The sequence below is a fragment of the Myotis nattereri genome (assembly GCF_964212035.1).
Source record: "Myotis nattereri genome assembly, chromosome: 14".
NCBI lineage: Eukaryota > Metazoa > Chordata > Mammalia > Chiroptera > Vespertilionidae > Myotis > Myotis nattereri.
The window spans coordinates 28,946,479-28,964,078 of NC_138089.1; the positions used below are offsets into that span (position 1 = coordinate 28,946,479).

Below are 17,600 nucleotides of genomic sequence, written 5' to 3' on the forward strand. Positions count from 1 at the left end.
TAGATCTGCCATTTAGATGCCATATGACCCTGTACAAGTCACTGACCCTCTTTACACTCCAATTTGCAATCTGTAATGAGAACAAGGGCACTTATGTCAACACCACTGTGCTGTGGGAACAGAAAACGTGCACCACAGAGCCCAGAGGAGGGTGGGCTCCTGTGGGTGCTTGGGGGACCTGTAGTAGCACATTCTTACAGGACTCACTGGCTTGGGAGGTGGCTGTAGGAGCCTTGTGGGCCTGTCTGCTGCTGAAAAGATGATACTGAGATGTCCTCTTGGAAACTAGATCACTTCGTCGCCCACTCCTCATGTGCCACTCTTTGACAGGTGATAGTTCCTCCTGATAGATGCTCCATCAACTGATCTGGAAGCTGAATCCATGGAAAAAAGACATCTACATGCTAACATCTGCAGAAGGAATGGAGCCCTTAAATCTGAGTAAGTCACGGGAGCAGGTATGAAAGACAGGATTACAAACTCCTTGATTGCAAATATTAAAGAATATTTCTATTCCATCACAGCTTACACTTAAAGCCACACGAATATCTCGCCATACAAATTAGAAAGAAATGAATGGCCACGTGGCCACAGATTTCCCAAGGTACCATTCACCTTCTTCCTTGCTGACAAATCCAACCTCTATCTTCTAGGGAAAGGGCAGGAAAATAAAGTTATATTTTGGTCCCTAAAATCAAGTCATTTTCTCTGCTCTGGGAGGAAAAGATACCACCAACAGCATAGACCCAAGTCAGAATGCTTTTTAAGTTCATGTCACTTGTTTATAATATGATATCATATCATCCAGAGTTTCAAAAGTGATCGTGGGGGCTTGTGGTGGGCTGCTGGGAGCAGGAGTGGGTGACGTATGTGAACAGCTGGGGTCATGGTTTTGGCCAGCATCACTCTGTGCAGGTGCAGGTCTGCTCCATGTCTGGCTACTGAAAGAACCAGTTCTCTTTTGACCCACAAAGTAATCCGACGGTGGGGCAAACTCAGGATCTCTTTCAGCCCGGAGATCTGACTGCCTCTTCGACCAGTACCCAAAGGAAAATTCTAGTAAAAATAAGAAAGAACTGTATTAGAACTGATTATGAAATGAGATGAATTTATTGTCATTACTTTTCAATTATTATATGTATTCCTTAAAAGCCTCCTCAAATTCTCTGGAAAGCAAGGATAGCAATACAAAAAGGTAGTATGAGGCACATGCAATGCCTACTGAAGTATAAGGAACCAAGCTAAGGGAGTGACTACTTCCTGAAGGCCAAAGGTCCAAGAAAGGCTGTGTGGAGAAGTCTGCAGGCTCTGGAAACACTGCCAAAAAGGCACTAACATTAAATTTAAGAGAGAAATGCAGAAAAATTAAACAATCAATCATTTGCTTGACATTATGTTGCAGGTACTTCATAACAAACAGTGTTGTCCTCTGAGCTTTAGACAAGAAGTAACCTGTCCAAATCTAAGTTGGTCTTTCATCTCTATTTCCAACTGAAATGTGCTAAAAACACAATACATTAAAATATCAAACCTTCATAAATTTTGAAATCAGTTCTTAAGAAATGACATTCCAGAGCTGCAATGAGGCAGCACAAATTTCAGAAAACTTCTCCCAAGCACTTCAAAAACACAAAACCCTCATCCTTCGACATGATGCCTTATAAATCCTGGTCTTTTATAATCACCCTTTCTAGTGCTTCTGTTTATAAACAGCTCTGCCTGGGTATCAAGAAGGAAAAAGTTCAAGGACCTCAAGAATTCTTTAAGACTCAAAGGACCACTAAGACTCATCAGAATCACATTTGGATCAGGAGAACCAGAAAAATTTCCTGTGCAGGGCCCATTCCTAGAGAGGTTTTTATACCTTGGAGCAACCCCTACCTCCCCTCCGCCCCTCTTACCTTTTCCTCTGTCCCACTCCCGGACGTGTGGCACTCCGGGCCTGGTATCCTTCCTCTCCTGAACGATGACTTCTACTTTGCTACGCTGGGCAGCAATAGGCGGAGTTGGCATGGCCTCTGGTTCTGGTGGCAAAGGCCCAATAACATTTCCATCTATTTTTTGCAAGGGAATAAGACTTCATTATAATAAAGCTTAAAGCTACTTAATTTTTAAAAAATAGAATATACTAATCCTGGAAGTAGAAGTAATAACCAGTATTTACTAAGCACCTACCATGTCCCAGGCAGTGGGCTAAGTACTTTGTATATAATAGTTCATTTAATTCTGTAACAACCCTAATAAAGCCAATATTGGTATTCCCATTTTATCCCCATTTTGTAGATGAGAAAAATTAAGCTCAGAAATACTGCACAGGTCAAAAGTGACAAGAGTCAGGACTTAAACCCAAGCTGGATGGATTTCAAAGTATCTATATCCCCAGACCAACAAGCAAAAGACCAGAAATCCCTGTTACTCAACTAAAGTAAATCTCAAACAAAGCAAGGGGGCTTGGGGTGATGAAGAGCTGGAGCCTGGCGACAGGCTATAGACTACTCAATTCTGGCCATATTTTAAATGAAAATGGATTTTTTAAAACACTGTGGTGACATTTCACAACTTCTGGAAATGACAGATGTTTAGGAGTAGAGCAAAAATAAACAACATAAAGAGCTTAACATGTTACAGGGAGACAACAGTTATATGAAACTAAATGGATGATTTTCCAATTAGTAAATGTTTCTGGTTTCTTTCAAAACCAAATTGAATTAAAAAAACAACAACAACTCAAAAACTGAATTTCTGTTCAGAATTAGAAAACAGCCCATGGCTTAGCACAAGCTCCTGTGAGGGCTGGAGGCTTCTATATGCCTCTAGCACCCATACTCTCCTTCCTTTTGGGACCAGAATGCCCCGTTTCAGCTGGATACAAGGCACCTTGCCAGAGAGGCTGATTCCCCAGCCTCCCTGCCTTATGGCTACTGGCCTCCCTGTGTTCTGGCCATTGGGATGTAAAGATATAGGCTCTGCATGACTTCTGACTCACATTCCCCAAAGGGAAGCTCATTCCCTTCCCTTTTTCCTCCTTCCCCAAGGCTGAATCATGAACAGGTGCTGGGGAGCAAGCTTCAACTGTTCAGGTTAGAGCAACCTAGGAAATGACAGAACTGGAATCTGAAGACTGGATGGCCATCTGAGGCAGATACACTACCTACCTGGACACCCACCACCTCTGAAATGTTAAAAGGGAGAAGCAGATTTCCCTCTAGTTTGAGGCAGTCTATGTGGGGGTCTCTTTGTCGTGACAATTTGGCCCAGACCAACATAACTCACAGAATGAACTAGTTTGAACACATTATTTAGCAGTGTTTCCAAGTGTCTTAACAGTCCTTTTGTAAGCTGACCATAGTCATATTTGTAAATTATTTAATTCTGACTTCGTGATGTATTTCTCCTTTAAAATAAGTTAATATATAATCAACAAAAACTGTAGCCACAGCAAAACAAATTAGGTTTAAAACATGTACACAACTAAACGAAGTGTGATTTACGAAACTGTTCTATTCTATGAAGTGACTCAATTTACTGTTAATTTCCTTATCTATAACCTAAACTATTCCCTAGGGTGTCATTCGCATCACACTGGTTATAAAAACTGCTCCTGTCAGTACCTTAGAGGTGCTTTCTTAATGGCTAATTTCTCAGCCTTATTACTGAGACATCAATGGAACTAAAATTTTTCCTTTTGAAGTTTATTAACATGAGCCATGACATACCTTTACTTTCTTCCTCTGCTCCATCATCTTTTGATATTTTCATCTTTTTCTGTCGAAGTTTGGCAAGTCTTGCTTCTAACATTGCCTTTCGCTTTTCTTTTATGTTTTCTCGTTTTGTTCTCTGGTCTGTTGTCTGAAGAGAACAGAAAATTATAAAATTATTTGTTTTAAGCCAAATTCATAATACTTCTTTTTAAAGAACAATGAAATAATTTTATTCTAAAAACAGACTAATTGATTTTCAGGCCACCTCTAAGAAGCTATCCTTGAGATCACCAAAATGAAGACTCGTATTCTCTTACACAAGGCCTCAGATGTTTTTTGAAGTTTAGAAAGCATTCACAGAGCATTCTGAAAGGTTTAGCATTCAAGAAAACCAACCAATTCTGTTCTACTCCTTAATCCCTCAAGCAACTTTCTATTTTCTTACCTAGACCACTCCAAAAATATATTAAAAATCAAATTTAAAATTACATGAGTTACTTCTGGGCAGCCATAATCTTAAACCTTGAAACACCAAAATAATATGGCAATTACAGCTATGAAACCTATAATTGTATTCTGAATATCAATTTAAATCCCTAATTAATTTACTAGATTTTTTTTGCAGTATGGTCCAACAAGAAACCAACTGCTCAAATCTTTCTTTACATCAACTCTGAATTTAATTTGTACCTGTTCACGCAGCATCTCTAAAGTTTTCATTTGCTTGTTTCTTAACTCTTTATCTCGGGCAAAGGCAAAATATCCAACACCAAGTTGCCGGGCCTCTGAAATAAGTCAAAATTACATGGGAGATTATAGATTTCCCTGATCAGTAAATTATATCCTACAAGAAATTTGGCAAGAAGAAATATAGTGATGTTTGGCACAAGTTTTTAAAGAGAAAAAGCAGATAAACAAAAAAGCAAGTTAGAAATAGTTTTCATCCTGTTTTGCCAAGTGATAAACATAACAAAAATTCATTAATTTTCAGTCATTGACTGTCTCCACTTCTCTTGGGGAACAAACCCTTGGATTAATAGACCTTCTGTTAAGATATTTCCAATATGAGTATTTTTTAGGCTATGAAGTAAACAATGGGGATAGCTTCAATTTCCAAAGCAGAATCTTTTATTTCTACATAGGAACTGCTGCTTTATGAATGAATACTTCCCTTTATGCTTGTCATTAGTTCAAGATAAAAGCATGATTTAAAAGCTGCAAGATGATTATACCATTTTCACGAATGTCTTCATAATGTATGGGTCCCATTGGCCTTTTCAGGGCCTCCCGCTCTTCTTCCTCCCATTGCTGGCGCTGAAGTTCTTTTCTCATGTCTTCAGATAGTAAGGTTTTTTCATTAGCAGGACTAACAAAACTAGGAGGAGAAAAGAGCAAAAACTATCTTCAGATAAGAGCTGTGAGATAGCAATGCTTCAGTTCATTAAATTGAATCATGAATCAGTACCTCTAATTGATAAAAAAAGACAGTTCCTTACAGAGGTTTCTGACCCACCAGATAATTGGGAAATAGGAGAAAATGTTTTCACCTTTTAAAAATCAAGCAGATTTGTTGCATTAGCATAATGGAATTTTGCCTGCACTCAAGACAACCACTTTCCTTCCCACTCTGGTCCTGGGCTGAGTAGAGGGAGGCTGCCCAGGCAGGGAGGAGGAAGTGCAGGCCTCTTCTGGATGGTCTTCCGTGCAGGGAGGAGGAAGCGCCTTCACCCTGTGGCCTGGCCTGTGCCCCGTGTTCTGTGAGATGGCTTAGGGATTCTGCCCTTCCTCCTTTGTGCCAAGCCCAGGCCCACCTGAACCTGGAGGACTTGGACAAGGTGGACCTTCTCCCAACACTTTGCACATAAAAGCTGCTCTTAGTAAGAGGAATTTTATTCCCTAGGATGTTCTAGCAAGTTATCTCTTAGGTGTCTTAGGCCTCACAGAAAAAGAAAATCTAGCTGTAAGGCCCTACTTTAAAATCCAAAGATGTATAAAGAAAAAGTTAATACCCTGGCTGGTTGCTCAATGGTTAGAGCATCGGCCTGCAGACCAAAGGGTCATGCTTTCAGATCACAGGTTCGGATGCCAGTCAAGGGCGCATACCTCAGTTGCAGGCTCCATCCCCAGTCCCCAGTTGGGGCATGTGTTTGGGAGGCAACCAATCAATGTGTCTCTTTCACATCAATGTTTCTTCCCCCGCCCCCCATTTCCTCCTTCCCCTTTAGTCTCTCTAAAAAAAATAAAAAAAATGAATGGGAAAAAATATATATCTTGTGGTGAGGATTAAATAAAAAAAGAAGAAAAAGCTAATAAGCTAACTGCCTCCTTGCCCCCCACTTGCTGTGGAATAACCAAGTGTGTATCTTAAACACCTTTCTCCACAAAGCTTTGTTGGTTGACTTGGTTTAGCTTATTCTCTATCTGTTACTCTGTAATTAGACAGCATTCCAAGTACAGGCATACTTCACTTTATTGTGTTCTGCTTTATTGCACTTGCAGATATTATGTTTTTTACAGATTCAAGGTTTGTGGCAACCAAGCACAAACAAGTCTATTGGTGTTACTTTCCATACTTCTTTCCTCCTTTTCCTCTTTTTTAAAGCTGTGTGTCTCAGTTTGGGGGGGTTTTGTGTGTGGTTGCCATTAACTTCATGACAAAGTTGCATATACCAGTACATAGTTTCTTCCTTCTGAGTACATTTGATCTCCATACACTGATTTTTTTTTAGACATAATGCTATTGAGTACATACTAGACTTTAGTATAGCATAAACATAACTTTGATATGCAATGGGAAACCAAAAACTTCGTGTGACTTGCTTTACTGCGATACTCACTTTATTGTGGTGGTGTGGAACTAAACCCACAATAGCTCTGAAGTATGCCTGTAAACAGATATAGCTCTAACTCATCCCTTTTAGTAGCTACATGATATGGATCATCCATTCAGGCTGTTCCCTGAGTGTGGATTATGTGTGTATGTGTACACTAACCATGAATAAGTGCTTTGGCAAATATACTTTTTTTTTTTTTTTTAATATATTTTATTGATTTTTTACAGAGAGGAAGGGAGAGAGATAGAGAGTTAGAAACATCGATGAGAGAAACATCGATCAGCTGCCTCCTGCACATCTCCTACTGGGGATATGCCCGCAACCCAGGTACATGCCCTTGACCGGAATCGAACCTGGGACCTTTCCGTCCGCAGGCCGACGCTCTATCCACTGAGCCAAACCGTTTTGGGCTGGCAAATATTCTTATACATTAAAAAAAGATCTCCTTACTGGGGCACTAAAGATAATTGACTAAAGACAGCCTTGCCCACTAAACTAGCCCTATGTCTGTATTTCAGACCTGGGCAAAATTTTGCATATAACACACTTACAGCTTCCCCTGAAGATTTTTATCCATCTCCAACAGATGTGGCAAATCCTTTTTCATGCAGCGCCGGGATCGCCCTAAGGAATCCACATAGTCCACCCTGAAATAAAAGTGAAAAGATGTGAAGGCTTTGTACAGGACATATAGTTCCCTAAGTTAGGAAGTTGGTACACAGTAAAAAATTAACGTAGGGCTCACAACCAAGAAAACCCCTCAACCTGAGAGACGACTATCAATGATAAGAACGTGCTTTTTAAAGTTAAAAGTTGACACGCAATAAACACATTGTGCCCTTTATTAAATCTGTTTTAGAAAATGCACAAAATGATTGATCATGTATGTCTCTGATTCCAAAGAGAAATACCCATACAGATCCTTGCTGCCACATCTCAGAACTTACTTTAGGAAATTCCAAATAGTTTATCAGCATCATAGTAACTTTCCTTTAAACCAGACTCTAATTTAATTTCCTCAGTCTTCCCAAATCTGACACTTTACTTTTTCCTTTTTTTCTTCTAATTAGTATGATTCTTCTCAATGAATTACAACTTTATTTCTTAATATAAGTTACAGTATTTTGGAACTCTTTTTAATTAGGAGGAAGCCAAGCAACACACTCTCTGTGCCAAAAATCACGTCATCAGTAGGCCAGTCTGTTATCTTTTATCGCTTGTTCCTCTTTCCTAATCTTGTCCAAACCTGATAGTAATTAGAGAAGTCAGGCAGAGAGCAAGGCAAATGAAACACTTAGACTTTTCACAACAGGTAATATGGACAGATTTTCATGGAAAAGATTTCATTTGCATTATGATGCAACAGATTTTATTTTTTAATTATGGGCAGGGAATTTCCCATAGACTTCGGTAGGGGGCAAAAACACAGAAAGGGGCCAGTACTGCTGGTGGACCAACTCAATGTCAGATTCCCATGTATGTGACCTGGCTTTTGTAAGCAATTTCTTTCTTTTCACACATGCGATTCCAATTGTCAGTCCATGACTTAAAATCTGAATGTTTGGGATCCACTGCTACAGTCCTAAAGCTGATTAGCACAAGAAATAAAACCTCCAACTGCTGAAAGCAGTTTCTTTTTTTTCTTCTTTTCCTTTTTAAAAAAATGAATGGAGGGAGAAAACCATCTAGCCAGATGGTCTAAGTAATTATTTACACTATTTTTGCAGGAACATTTTCCAACACCTGGAATTTAACTACTGAAAGGATTTTATAAGCAGTTACAATTTTAGAGCCTAATTTAAAAACAAAGTGTCAGAACTGCTTGCAGTGTCTTCCTTTTCCATATGGTGGCAGTGACACCTTCAACTGCCCTTCAAACTCTTCAAATCACTGACAAATTGCTATAATCTTACAGGCATTAATAAGGAAAAGAAAAAGGCACTAAACCTTTCAAAGGAGATGGGATTTCGACTATGAAAAGCAATCATCGGTTATTCTGTTTCTGGAGAAGGCCTCAGAAACATGCAGATCCCATCAAAATAGAAGTGGCAAAGCAATAGTCAGCAACTGTTCTATGTAATCAGACACTGAGCAAGCTCTCGGGGAAACAATTACTTGAGGTACCAGAGTAACACGAGACCTCATGTCATCCTCAGAGCACGCTGGGGGAGCTAAAGCACATGCCCATGAAGTGCTTCACTAACAGCAGCAGGCAGGATGCTGAAAGTACCAAAGTTTGCCTCAATTATTTTTCTGTTAATGAGGTCAGTTATGTGTCAATAATAAAGAAAATGTAAGACCCAAAGGAGCAGGAAATATTTAAGTGCTGCCAGAGTGCAAGGGAAGAATCACTAAGAATGAAGCAGCACTGATAGAAGAGACGGCATTGCATGTGCTTCTCTGTTGGTTGCTTACAGCAAGCATGCAGCCCGATAACCTCCCCAAACATAAGTTTTTAGAAGGTGGGTAAGAAGACACCTGCTCTATCCCAACACACGCTTTATCTGGACCGATGTGGACACCCTACCTAGTATGAAGAGGTGCAGTCTTTGTGGTCAACAGGGACTGCTCTCTTCAACTCATAAATGACCCCTGTCCACTGGTCCCAAAGCTGACAAGTCACCAAATGCTGCAAACAATCCTAAGCAGTTCCTGACAAAGACCCCATGATGAGGAAATATTTGAGCCTTGAAGAGAAGACAGGTGAGCTCTGCACAGGCACGAGGGTGGGCAGGCAGAGTACCAGGGCATTTTCATAGGGTCAGTGCATCTCTACATGGTTTTAAGCACTTATAAACAAGTTTCTAAACAGCATTTTAAGTAGAGAATATCATCAGAATGGAATCTGCATTCTGGACTCTTATTGACACATTGGTCTCTTTGTAAGGAAGCAACTAGATTGGTTTCCCCATTATTCACCTACATATAGATAAAATTCAGAATAATTTCAGTAATAAAGATTTACAAATGTCTGCTTATACTCCACAGACAGTAGTTTCTTGGGTATTCTAAAATACTCTTACTTCGTGAAGGAAGTTTAAGGCAAACAATCAGGGGAAGTAGGCATTGACATCAGTGCTTAAGAGGTAAGGAAAGTGAGCCTCAGGTTGGTGAGGAACTTAATCAAGGTCCCACTGCCCTGGCAAGGTAGAGCTAGTGCTGTCCAGGTCCAAGCCCACAAAGCCTTTATTAAATTGCCAGAAAATGACACAGCCAGAGTAAGGCTTACTAGAAGCAGAGATCACCACTGCCTGGACCAATGACTCCCCCTGAAGTCTGCAGAAGGACATGGGTAGCAAAGGGACATGCTGCTGACTAAGCAACGCTTTTACATCAATGCCTCCTGCACCTGGCACATAGCAAGAGCTCAGTCTTTATTTGTCATTATTTCTTCATTAGAGCTACTGTTTCTACATCTGTAAATCCAATCTTAAAGTGGAGTCTCAAAAGAAAAAAAAAAACTAAAGGATAAAGAGAAATGTTTTGTTAACAACAAATGAAATCACTCTTAAAAAGCAAATACAAGCCTGACAATGTTACTATGACCAAATCACATACTATCACCAACCATTCTTCACTGGGGTCCTGGGGAGGAGGTATGTCTGTTTCAGAAAGATTTTCTTCATCCTCGTCTCTTTCTCCTGCCTTTCTAGAATCTCTGTTGGCACCAAATGACTCCATTTCCTTGTGCTTGTCTATCATCTTCTGCGTGAAATCCACAAGGTACATATCCTCCACTTCTTCATCTAGAACATAAAAATCAATTATCAGATTCTTGACATCAAAGAAGAAAACCACACATGGAATTGATATGAAGCAGTCACAGTCATTGATGGGTGGCTTCACGTCCCTGAAGATTCACTAGTTGATGACCCCACCCCCTGGAACACTTATAGAGACAAAGCCACCTCAGGACCTGGCAGGAAAGTTATTAATAGGCCATTGGGAACATAGAGCTTGCAAAAAGTCTTTAAAAAGCCTGAAGTTTCTGCTGCTTTGTCAATACACTGAGTAAGCAATACTGTCTCAGAATGTCATTTTAAGATAACAAAACCATTTGATTTCAAGAGACTCATACAGCCAATTACATACTACAGAAGGAGTGCATTTCTCATGTTGTCAGACCAAAACAATAGACCTCTCTAATCAGGTGAGCTGTATCACTTAATCCTAATTATACTGTTATGGTATGGTAAGTGTTTTAAGGGTCATGACATAGGTTGAAAAAGAAATAATCTGAATTTTTTTCAAGCCAATGAACAGCACTTTCAGACAAGACATGTTGCCAGGATCTACAGGACATAGAGAAATGTGTGAGATGCTATCTTCCTCAGAACTTATGATCTACTTGAGCTAAAACATACAATGAAAAGTTAAATAGCAATCCACGACTTAATTTAACCCAGAATGCCTGATGTATTCACAAATAATGTTGACGTGAAGTTTCCCTGTGTGGGATTTCAGGTACAGTCACTTGAGTTTTGAGTCTTTTTGTCTGAGATGGAACAGATATTAGATTCCTTATAAGCAGGTACCAGTATTATACCCTGGACAGTGAAGAATAACTGAAGCTTCAAAACATAATTTGCCCAAATATGTAAGCCCAATATGCCTATCAGGAGGTGGGCCTGCGGTTTGGACAGAACCAAATCCCTATAAGGATACTCTTTTGGACCTGAATCCCATATTAACAATACAAGTAACGTTTGAATCAAAAGAGAAAAGACCTGAACTTTTTCTTAATAAAGGCTTTTCCAGACAATAAAATTTTTTTTAAAGGACACAAATGCCTCAAATGGAAAAGAGATGTACTTTCTCAGGGCTGAGTTACAAGACTCATAATATTGAGGCCACCTGGTGAATGGCCAACCTGCTGCTGCTTCAAGAAGGCAAAGTCTCTCTTCATGGCCCCTAGCTTTGGCGTTTCCGACCTTCTCATGCTGATTCCCTGCCAGGCAGGGAACATGGCCTGCTGTCTGAGAAGAGGGAGCTCGGCTGGGTGAGCAGCCCGTGACTGGGGTCCAGCCACCGCTCTCCTGCTGCCCGCTGCTCCCTCTCCTAGCCCCTCAGGCCCAGCCACACCAGGCTGCCTGCCAACTCTGGCCCTCTCCTCCCTCTGCTGATCTGCTCTCGCCACCCTCCCTTCTGCAGAATCCCTTTCTCCAGTTATCCAAAGCCTTCAAAAGCCCTATTAGAGCCTGCCTTCTCCCTAAACACTTCCACATATGCCTCCTTTGTAAACTGCTTTGCAAACACTCTTCTACTGTTGTCTAGCTGTAGCTTGGGTTTTCTTTCTCTGGGGGGTATGAGGAAAGTGATTATCTCTTTTTATTATTATCATTTAAATAGCACTCGTAAGCACATCACACAAAAAATAAAAAATAAGAGAAAAATAGAGCAATAGCAAACAACCCTAGCACCTTGACATAGCCATAACTCCTGTTCTTTACACAGCTGTAATTGTTCATAATTGTGGCCTATTTAGACCTTGTTTCCTAACTTTGCTTTGTTCTGTACAGTTTCCCTCTACTGATGAGACCCTCCCCCCTCTTTAGGGCAGAGAACCTGGCTTATGTTGTACTTGCTTGTTCCCTCAAAGCACCCAATACATGCCCTGCACCCACTAGGCAATTGGAAAATTATTGCTGATTTTCTTATCTCTGGCACAGAAAATAAGCAGTTCGATTTTTTAAATTTCTCCTTATTCTTAGTTATTAAGAAATAATAAAATACCATAGGGATGTATGAATTATAGAAAATAAAGAAGTATAAATAATTTTTTACCTATAAAGTCTCCTTTGGTCATTTTTTCATATAATTTAGCTTTTTCTTCCAATTTCTCCCTTGGAGAAAACAGAACAAGTATTAGAAATATCTTATTAAATGCTGTCCCTGAAAAGACTGCTCCACTCTCGGCTTCACTCCTGGCAGCCGGGGAAGGAAGGACCTGACTGGCAGCCAGAAGGCCCTGATCAGCCCTGATTGCTGGTCAGGCGTAGGGACCCTACCTGTGCACGAATTTCGTGTACCGGGCCTCTAGTTAATAGATAATATATAATACTATTTTATCAGTGTGGTTATATAGAAGAATGTCCTTGTTAGAAGATATATGTCGAAATATGTAAAGTACAATGCTTTACAAAGTTTCTCTATACACACATGAGAAAGAGAATGTAAAAAGATGTTTATTTGTTAACTTAGGTGAAGAGTATTACAATGTTCTTTGTACTCTTCTTTCAATTATTCTGTTGATTTAACGTTTTTCATATTAAAAAGTTGGGGGAGCCCTGGCTGGTGTATCTCAGTGGTTAGAGCATTCACCCTAGGACCAAAGGGTCTCAGGTTTGATTCCTGGTGAAGGGCACATACCTCATTCCAGTTTCGCTCCCTGCCCACAGTCAGGGCATGTGCAGGAGGCAACTAATCCATGTGTTTCTCTCACATCGATGTCCCTCCCTCTCTGCCTCCCTCCCTCCTACTCTCTCTGAAAAGCAATGGAAAAAATATCTTAGGGTGAGGACTAAAAAACGTTTGGGGAAAAATTTGTTTCTAAATGCTAACATTATATGCCCCTAGCCCAGAACCACACTCCCATGCACTTCTTAAACACTTGATGATCTTAGTGCCTAAAAGAGGCTCAAAGTGGAACTCTGTTTCATCTTTTAAACTGAGGCTATGTCTCACCTTCTTCTAAGATTGTAAATACATCTGCAAATCACATTATTTTTAGAGTCTATTTTATAGTTACAGAGTATTTGGCTAGAAGGATTATAAAAATTTAAATTAGAAATGAAAAAATAATAAAAGTTGAATTTTCATGTCTTTGCTTGGGCAGCTTCAGTGATAACTTCACTGACCAGAGTTCACCTTTACCTTGCTTTGTCTAAAGTCTTCTGTTCCTCAATCTTCTGCTCCGCATCCTTCTCAGCGCGATTTGAAACTCCTGCATTCTGTTTGTTCCAGATACTTGGTTTCTGGAGAATTTAGGAAAACAAAACAGATCCACCAAATGATGCAAACATCTCTACTTGTACATCAGGAAAAAAACAGAAACCATCAGATCTTCTGAATCAATGGAGATAACTAGATCTCCCGACAGCCAACTTATGTCCTGCGAAGAGTGTACATGGCAAAGCTGGAGTTAAAAAGAAAAGCCCGGAATTATATAAAAAGTTTCTTTATACACTGCATAGGGTTACTTCTTTATCTTTTATCTCCTGAATGACTCAAGACTATAATGAAAATGTATATATTACAAATAATTAGTAATACAAATAATATATACGATTACCTATAAAATTGGAAAACAACTCTTAAAGACCCTGATATTTTTTGCTATGTTTCTATATTATCTGTTTGTCTGTCTGGATTTATAACACATACGTAACTAGATAATCTTCCACAAGAAACAAACCACTTATTAAGAGCATGTACTTCTCTCACACAAGTTCTAAAGAATCAGGACATTAAAAGGTGCTTTCCCCTAGCTGGTTTGGTTCAGTGGATAGAGCGTCGGCCTGCGAACTGCAGGGTCCCGGGTTTGATTCCAGTCAAGGACACATGCCCAGGTTGCGGGCTCGATCCCCAATAGGGGGTGTGCAGGAGGCAGCTGATCAATGATTTCTCTCTCATCATCGATGCTTCTACCTCTCTCTACCTCTCCATTCCTCTCTGAAATAAATAAAATATATATGTATTTTTTAAAGGTGCTTTTAAATAACCTTACTAATTTCTATTTTAATATTTAAGACATCTCATGCAGATGTTCAAATACAAGACAGGAATTTTTCCTTAATATTTATATGTAGCAGAGACCACAAACACTAAAAAAAAAAACCAAAAAAAAAACCACAACAAAACAAACCTCTCTCCTGGCATTATTTCAGATCAGTGGAGACAATTAGATTTTATTTTTACCTTATTAGTTGTTTTTGGTTTTCCCAAAACTCCAGAATCTTTTAGAAGTTTTTCTTGTTTGAATTCTTCTTGTTTTCGAAAGAGTTCGGCCTTAAGGTCTACCAACTAAAATAAAACCAATAAACAAACAAAAACACTTATTTAATTCTATGACTGACTGGATTTCTAAGTTATTATAATTCTCAAAGCAATATTCCAAGTTCCTATAAATGGACAAAAATGGATAAAAATTAGAAGTTTACACGTAGAATTCAATACAAAATAAAACTAAGCCATATTTCATCCTAGCTCTGTTGGAAATGTACTTTTACTCTAACTTTCAACAGTCAAAGGCTTTTTTCTGGGCAAAGGGAGACTGATAAATCAAAGTAAATAAAGTCGGCATCTTTTAGAGTAAAATTCAGCTAACATTAAACACCTTTCTGATTGGCACTGCACTTTGCTTTTATATATGATATAATATCATGTAATCATCACAACAATATAATATTTCTATAGGGAAATTTCTTTGTTTAGCAACTGAGTCCCCAGTATGTGCCTGGCACTACACACTGAAGAGTGGGATACAAACATGAATTAGACATACTCCGGCCTCATATGAAGCCTACGATCTAATAAGAAAGGAAACCTATAATACCAGTAAGAAGTAATTCATGCCCTAAGAGTGGTAGAAAGTAGCATAAAAGTTCAGATAAGGGAGCATTTCCTTCTGTCCAGAGTGATCAGAAGCAGCCTGGAGCTGAACTTTAAAAGACAGGCAGATTTAACAGCCAAATATAAAGTGGAGTGAGCGAATGGTAAGAATGCTTCCAAGTCTGTTTTAGTATCTTCCAGAAACTCTAAGTTCAACTCAATCACAGGGTTCAAGAGCAGGGACTGCCAGGGCAAAGGAAACGCACAACTGAGTGAATACCCACCCAGGTCCAGCCCTCCGCTGTATCAGTCACCACTGTCTGCTCTGCACCAAGGGATACAATGGCAGCTTCTTCTTTACGGACCTGGTACAGCTGCTTATATACATGGGCGTTTGTAAATCAACGTATGAAGCCCAGCATCATGGACTGAATTTTAAGGGAAATCAAAATGATTAAGTCCAAATGGAAGAGATCAATTTAAAAGTAGCCTTAGCAGGAATAATGCAAAGGGCAGTTCTTCCCAGGACCTAATATTCTGAATTTAATAAAATTAAAAGCCTTTCACCTTTTCTTCTAAGCTCTTAACCACATCAATTACCTAGCCACACATTTTCCTATTCTACAACTTTAGAATTTTTAAAGGAATCTACTCAGAAAATTGTCAATTCCCAGCTGGCATTCCTATTATCATTGCTAATTTTAAGCTGTTAGGATAGGATTAACTTTAATATATATATATATATATATATATATATATATATATATATATTCTTAATCCTCAAACATAATAACACCAATTTTCAGTGTGAGATGAGGAAATGGGGTTCAAATATTGGGACATGTAGATTTTTCCTTATACTTCCCTTACATCCTAGTAACGCTGCAGTAAATTCAAGATTAAGTCAAAGGTAGGCAATGTGTTCTGATATAATGAAAAAGGCAACCAAACTGAGTGAGCCAGCTCTATCACCAAGAATTCTGTATATACGCTGGGAATGCACTGCATCTTCCTACTTCCTCATGTATAAAGTGGGGATCTTACCAGCACCTACTTTGGAAGAAGTCAATGCGACCGTGCATTCAAGTGCTGGCACTAAAATAAGTACACAGAACAGGTTTTCTTCCTAGAAGTAGCTAACTTAAAAAACAAAACAAACAAACAAACAAACAAACAGCCTCTTGCCCAGCAGCGTGGCTCAATGGTTGAGCTTGGACCTATGAACCAGGAGGTCCCGGTTCGATTCCCGGTCAGGGCACCTGCCTGGGTTGCAGACTCGATCCCCAGTGTGTTGCATGTAGGAGGCAGCCGATCAATTACTCTCTCTCATCATTGATGTTTCTCTGTTTCTCTCTCTCTCTCTCTCTCTCTGTTTCTTTCTCTTTCTCTCTCTCCCTCCCTCTCTAAAATCAATAAAAAATATACATTAAACAAACAAAAACCAGCCTCTTCCACCCTGCGAGACCTGACAGCACCCAGGCATCTGCATTAACAGCGATTTAGTTCCTGGTCAGTGAAAGGTCACACTGACGTTGGGGAGACCTCCCTGGTCTCCGGGAGGGAGAACCAGGAAGGGGGATGTGCATGCTCAGCGGGCACAGGCCCGGTCCTCCGCGACCCGCAGGAAGACGGGCTGGCAAGGAGGCCCGGACCGGATGTCCCAGTGGAAGCAGGAGATGCCTGACAGGAAAGACACCAGGTCAGGTGCGCGTCTGCGGGGGAAGCCCGGTCCCAGGGCATATCCGACCGGGGAAGCCAAACTCGGGCTCCTGTAGGTAAGAAAGTTGGTCCGGTTTCCCGTCCGAGAAAAGCCAAGTCCGGTTCCTGTTTGAGGGGCGGCCGGGCCTGGGTCCCCGAGTTAAGAAACAAACCAGGCCAACAGGATGCTTGGGAGCAGGAAGAACTCGGAGCCCGTAGCATCAGCTATACCCGCACTCACCGAGGAGGCCGTGACTTCCAAAGGCTTTTTCCTTCGGTCCATGCTGGAGCCAGAGCGTCCCGGCCCAAACCGAACCCTTCCCACGTCCCCGCAGGCTTCTAGGCCCGCCCCCGGCGCAACCGGAAGTGTCTGTCATTACAGCGACGCTCAGTTTACGACACCAAGTTTACGACGCTGGCGCCAAATTAGGACGGTCGTGATGTGACGCGAGCGCGTCTGTCACCATGTTGAGAAGGTCGGGTCGCCGGCTGAAGCGGACTGCGGAGGCCATCTTGGGTGCGGCAGGCGGCAGGGCCTAGCTCGGCACCATGTTGAGAAGGTCTCGTAACGTAGGCGCGAACGGCGCCATCTTGAGTGGGTCATATAGGGGCGGCGAAGGCGCTGTTTTAAGGAGGAAAGGCGCTGTTTTAAGGAGGGAGAAACGAACTGGAACGTTTTCCTGATGAAAAGAAAGGCGAATAAAGACTGGAAAGATCCAAATACCATTGGAGGACCTGCTGTGTGCCAGGCACTGTCTGGTAATTTCCGCACGTTGATTTCATTCTCACAAGAGTCATACGATATGGGGATTATGAT

The 17,600-nt window shown here is 40.6% G+C and overlaps 1 protein-coding gene across 1 annotated transcript; it reads right to left on the bottom strand.

Moving 5' to 3' along the window:
- Positions 1 to 484: 484 nt before the first annotated feature.
- On the bottom strand, positions 485 to 17,135 carry CCDC174 (coiled-coil domain containing 174). The gene is made up of 11 exons (XM_081105674.1): positions 17,025 to 17,135; positions 14,453 to 14,557; positions 13,409 to 13,509; positions 12,320 to 12,378; positions 10,104 to 10,281; positions 7,087 to 7,182; positions 4,934 to 5,076; positions 4,392 to 4,486; positions 3,717 to 3,849; positions 1,902 to 2,054; positions 485 to 1,056 (listed from the first exon to the last, which is right to left on the bottom strand). The coding sequence occupies exons 1-11, from the start codon at positions 17,064 to 17,066 to the stop codon at positions 770 to 772; spliced, it is 1,392 nt and encodes a 463-aa protein (XP_080961800.1). The 5' UTR covers positions 17,067 to 17,135; the 3' UTR covers positions 485 to 769.
- Positions 17,136 to 17,600: the final 465 nt, after the last annotated feature.

Bases quoted from the DNA above. Each gene is read 5' to 3' on its own strand.
- CCDC174 (XM_081105674.1), bottom strand. From the start codon at position 17,066: ATGGACCGAAGGAAAAAGCCTTTGGAAGTCACGGCCTCCTCG. The intron at 14,558-17,024 runs GTGAGTGCGGGT...GTTTTATTTTAG, and splicing joins TGGAAGTCACGGCCTCCTCG to TTGGTAGACCTTAAGGCCGA. The intron at 3,850-4,391 runs GTACAAATTAAA...TGTTCTCTTCAG, and splicing joins TAGAGATGCTGCGTGAACAG to ACAACAGACCAGAGAACAAA.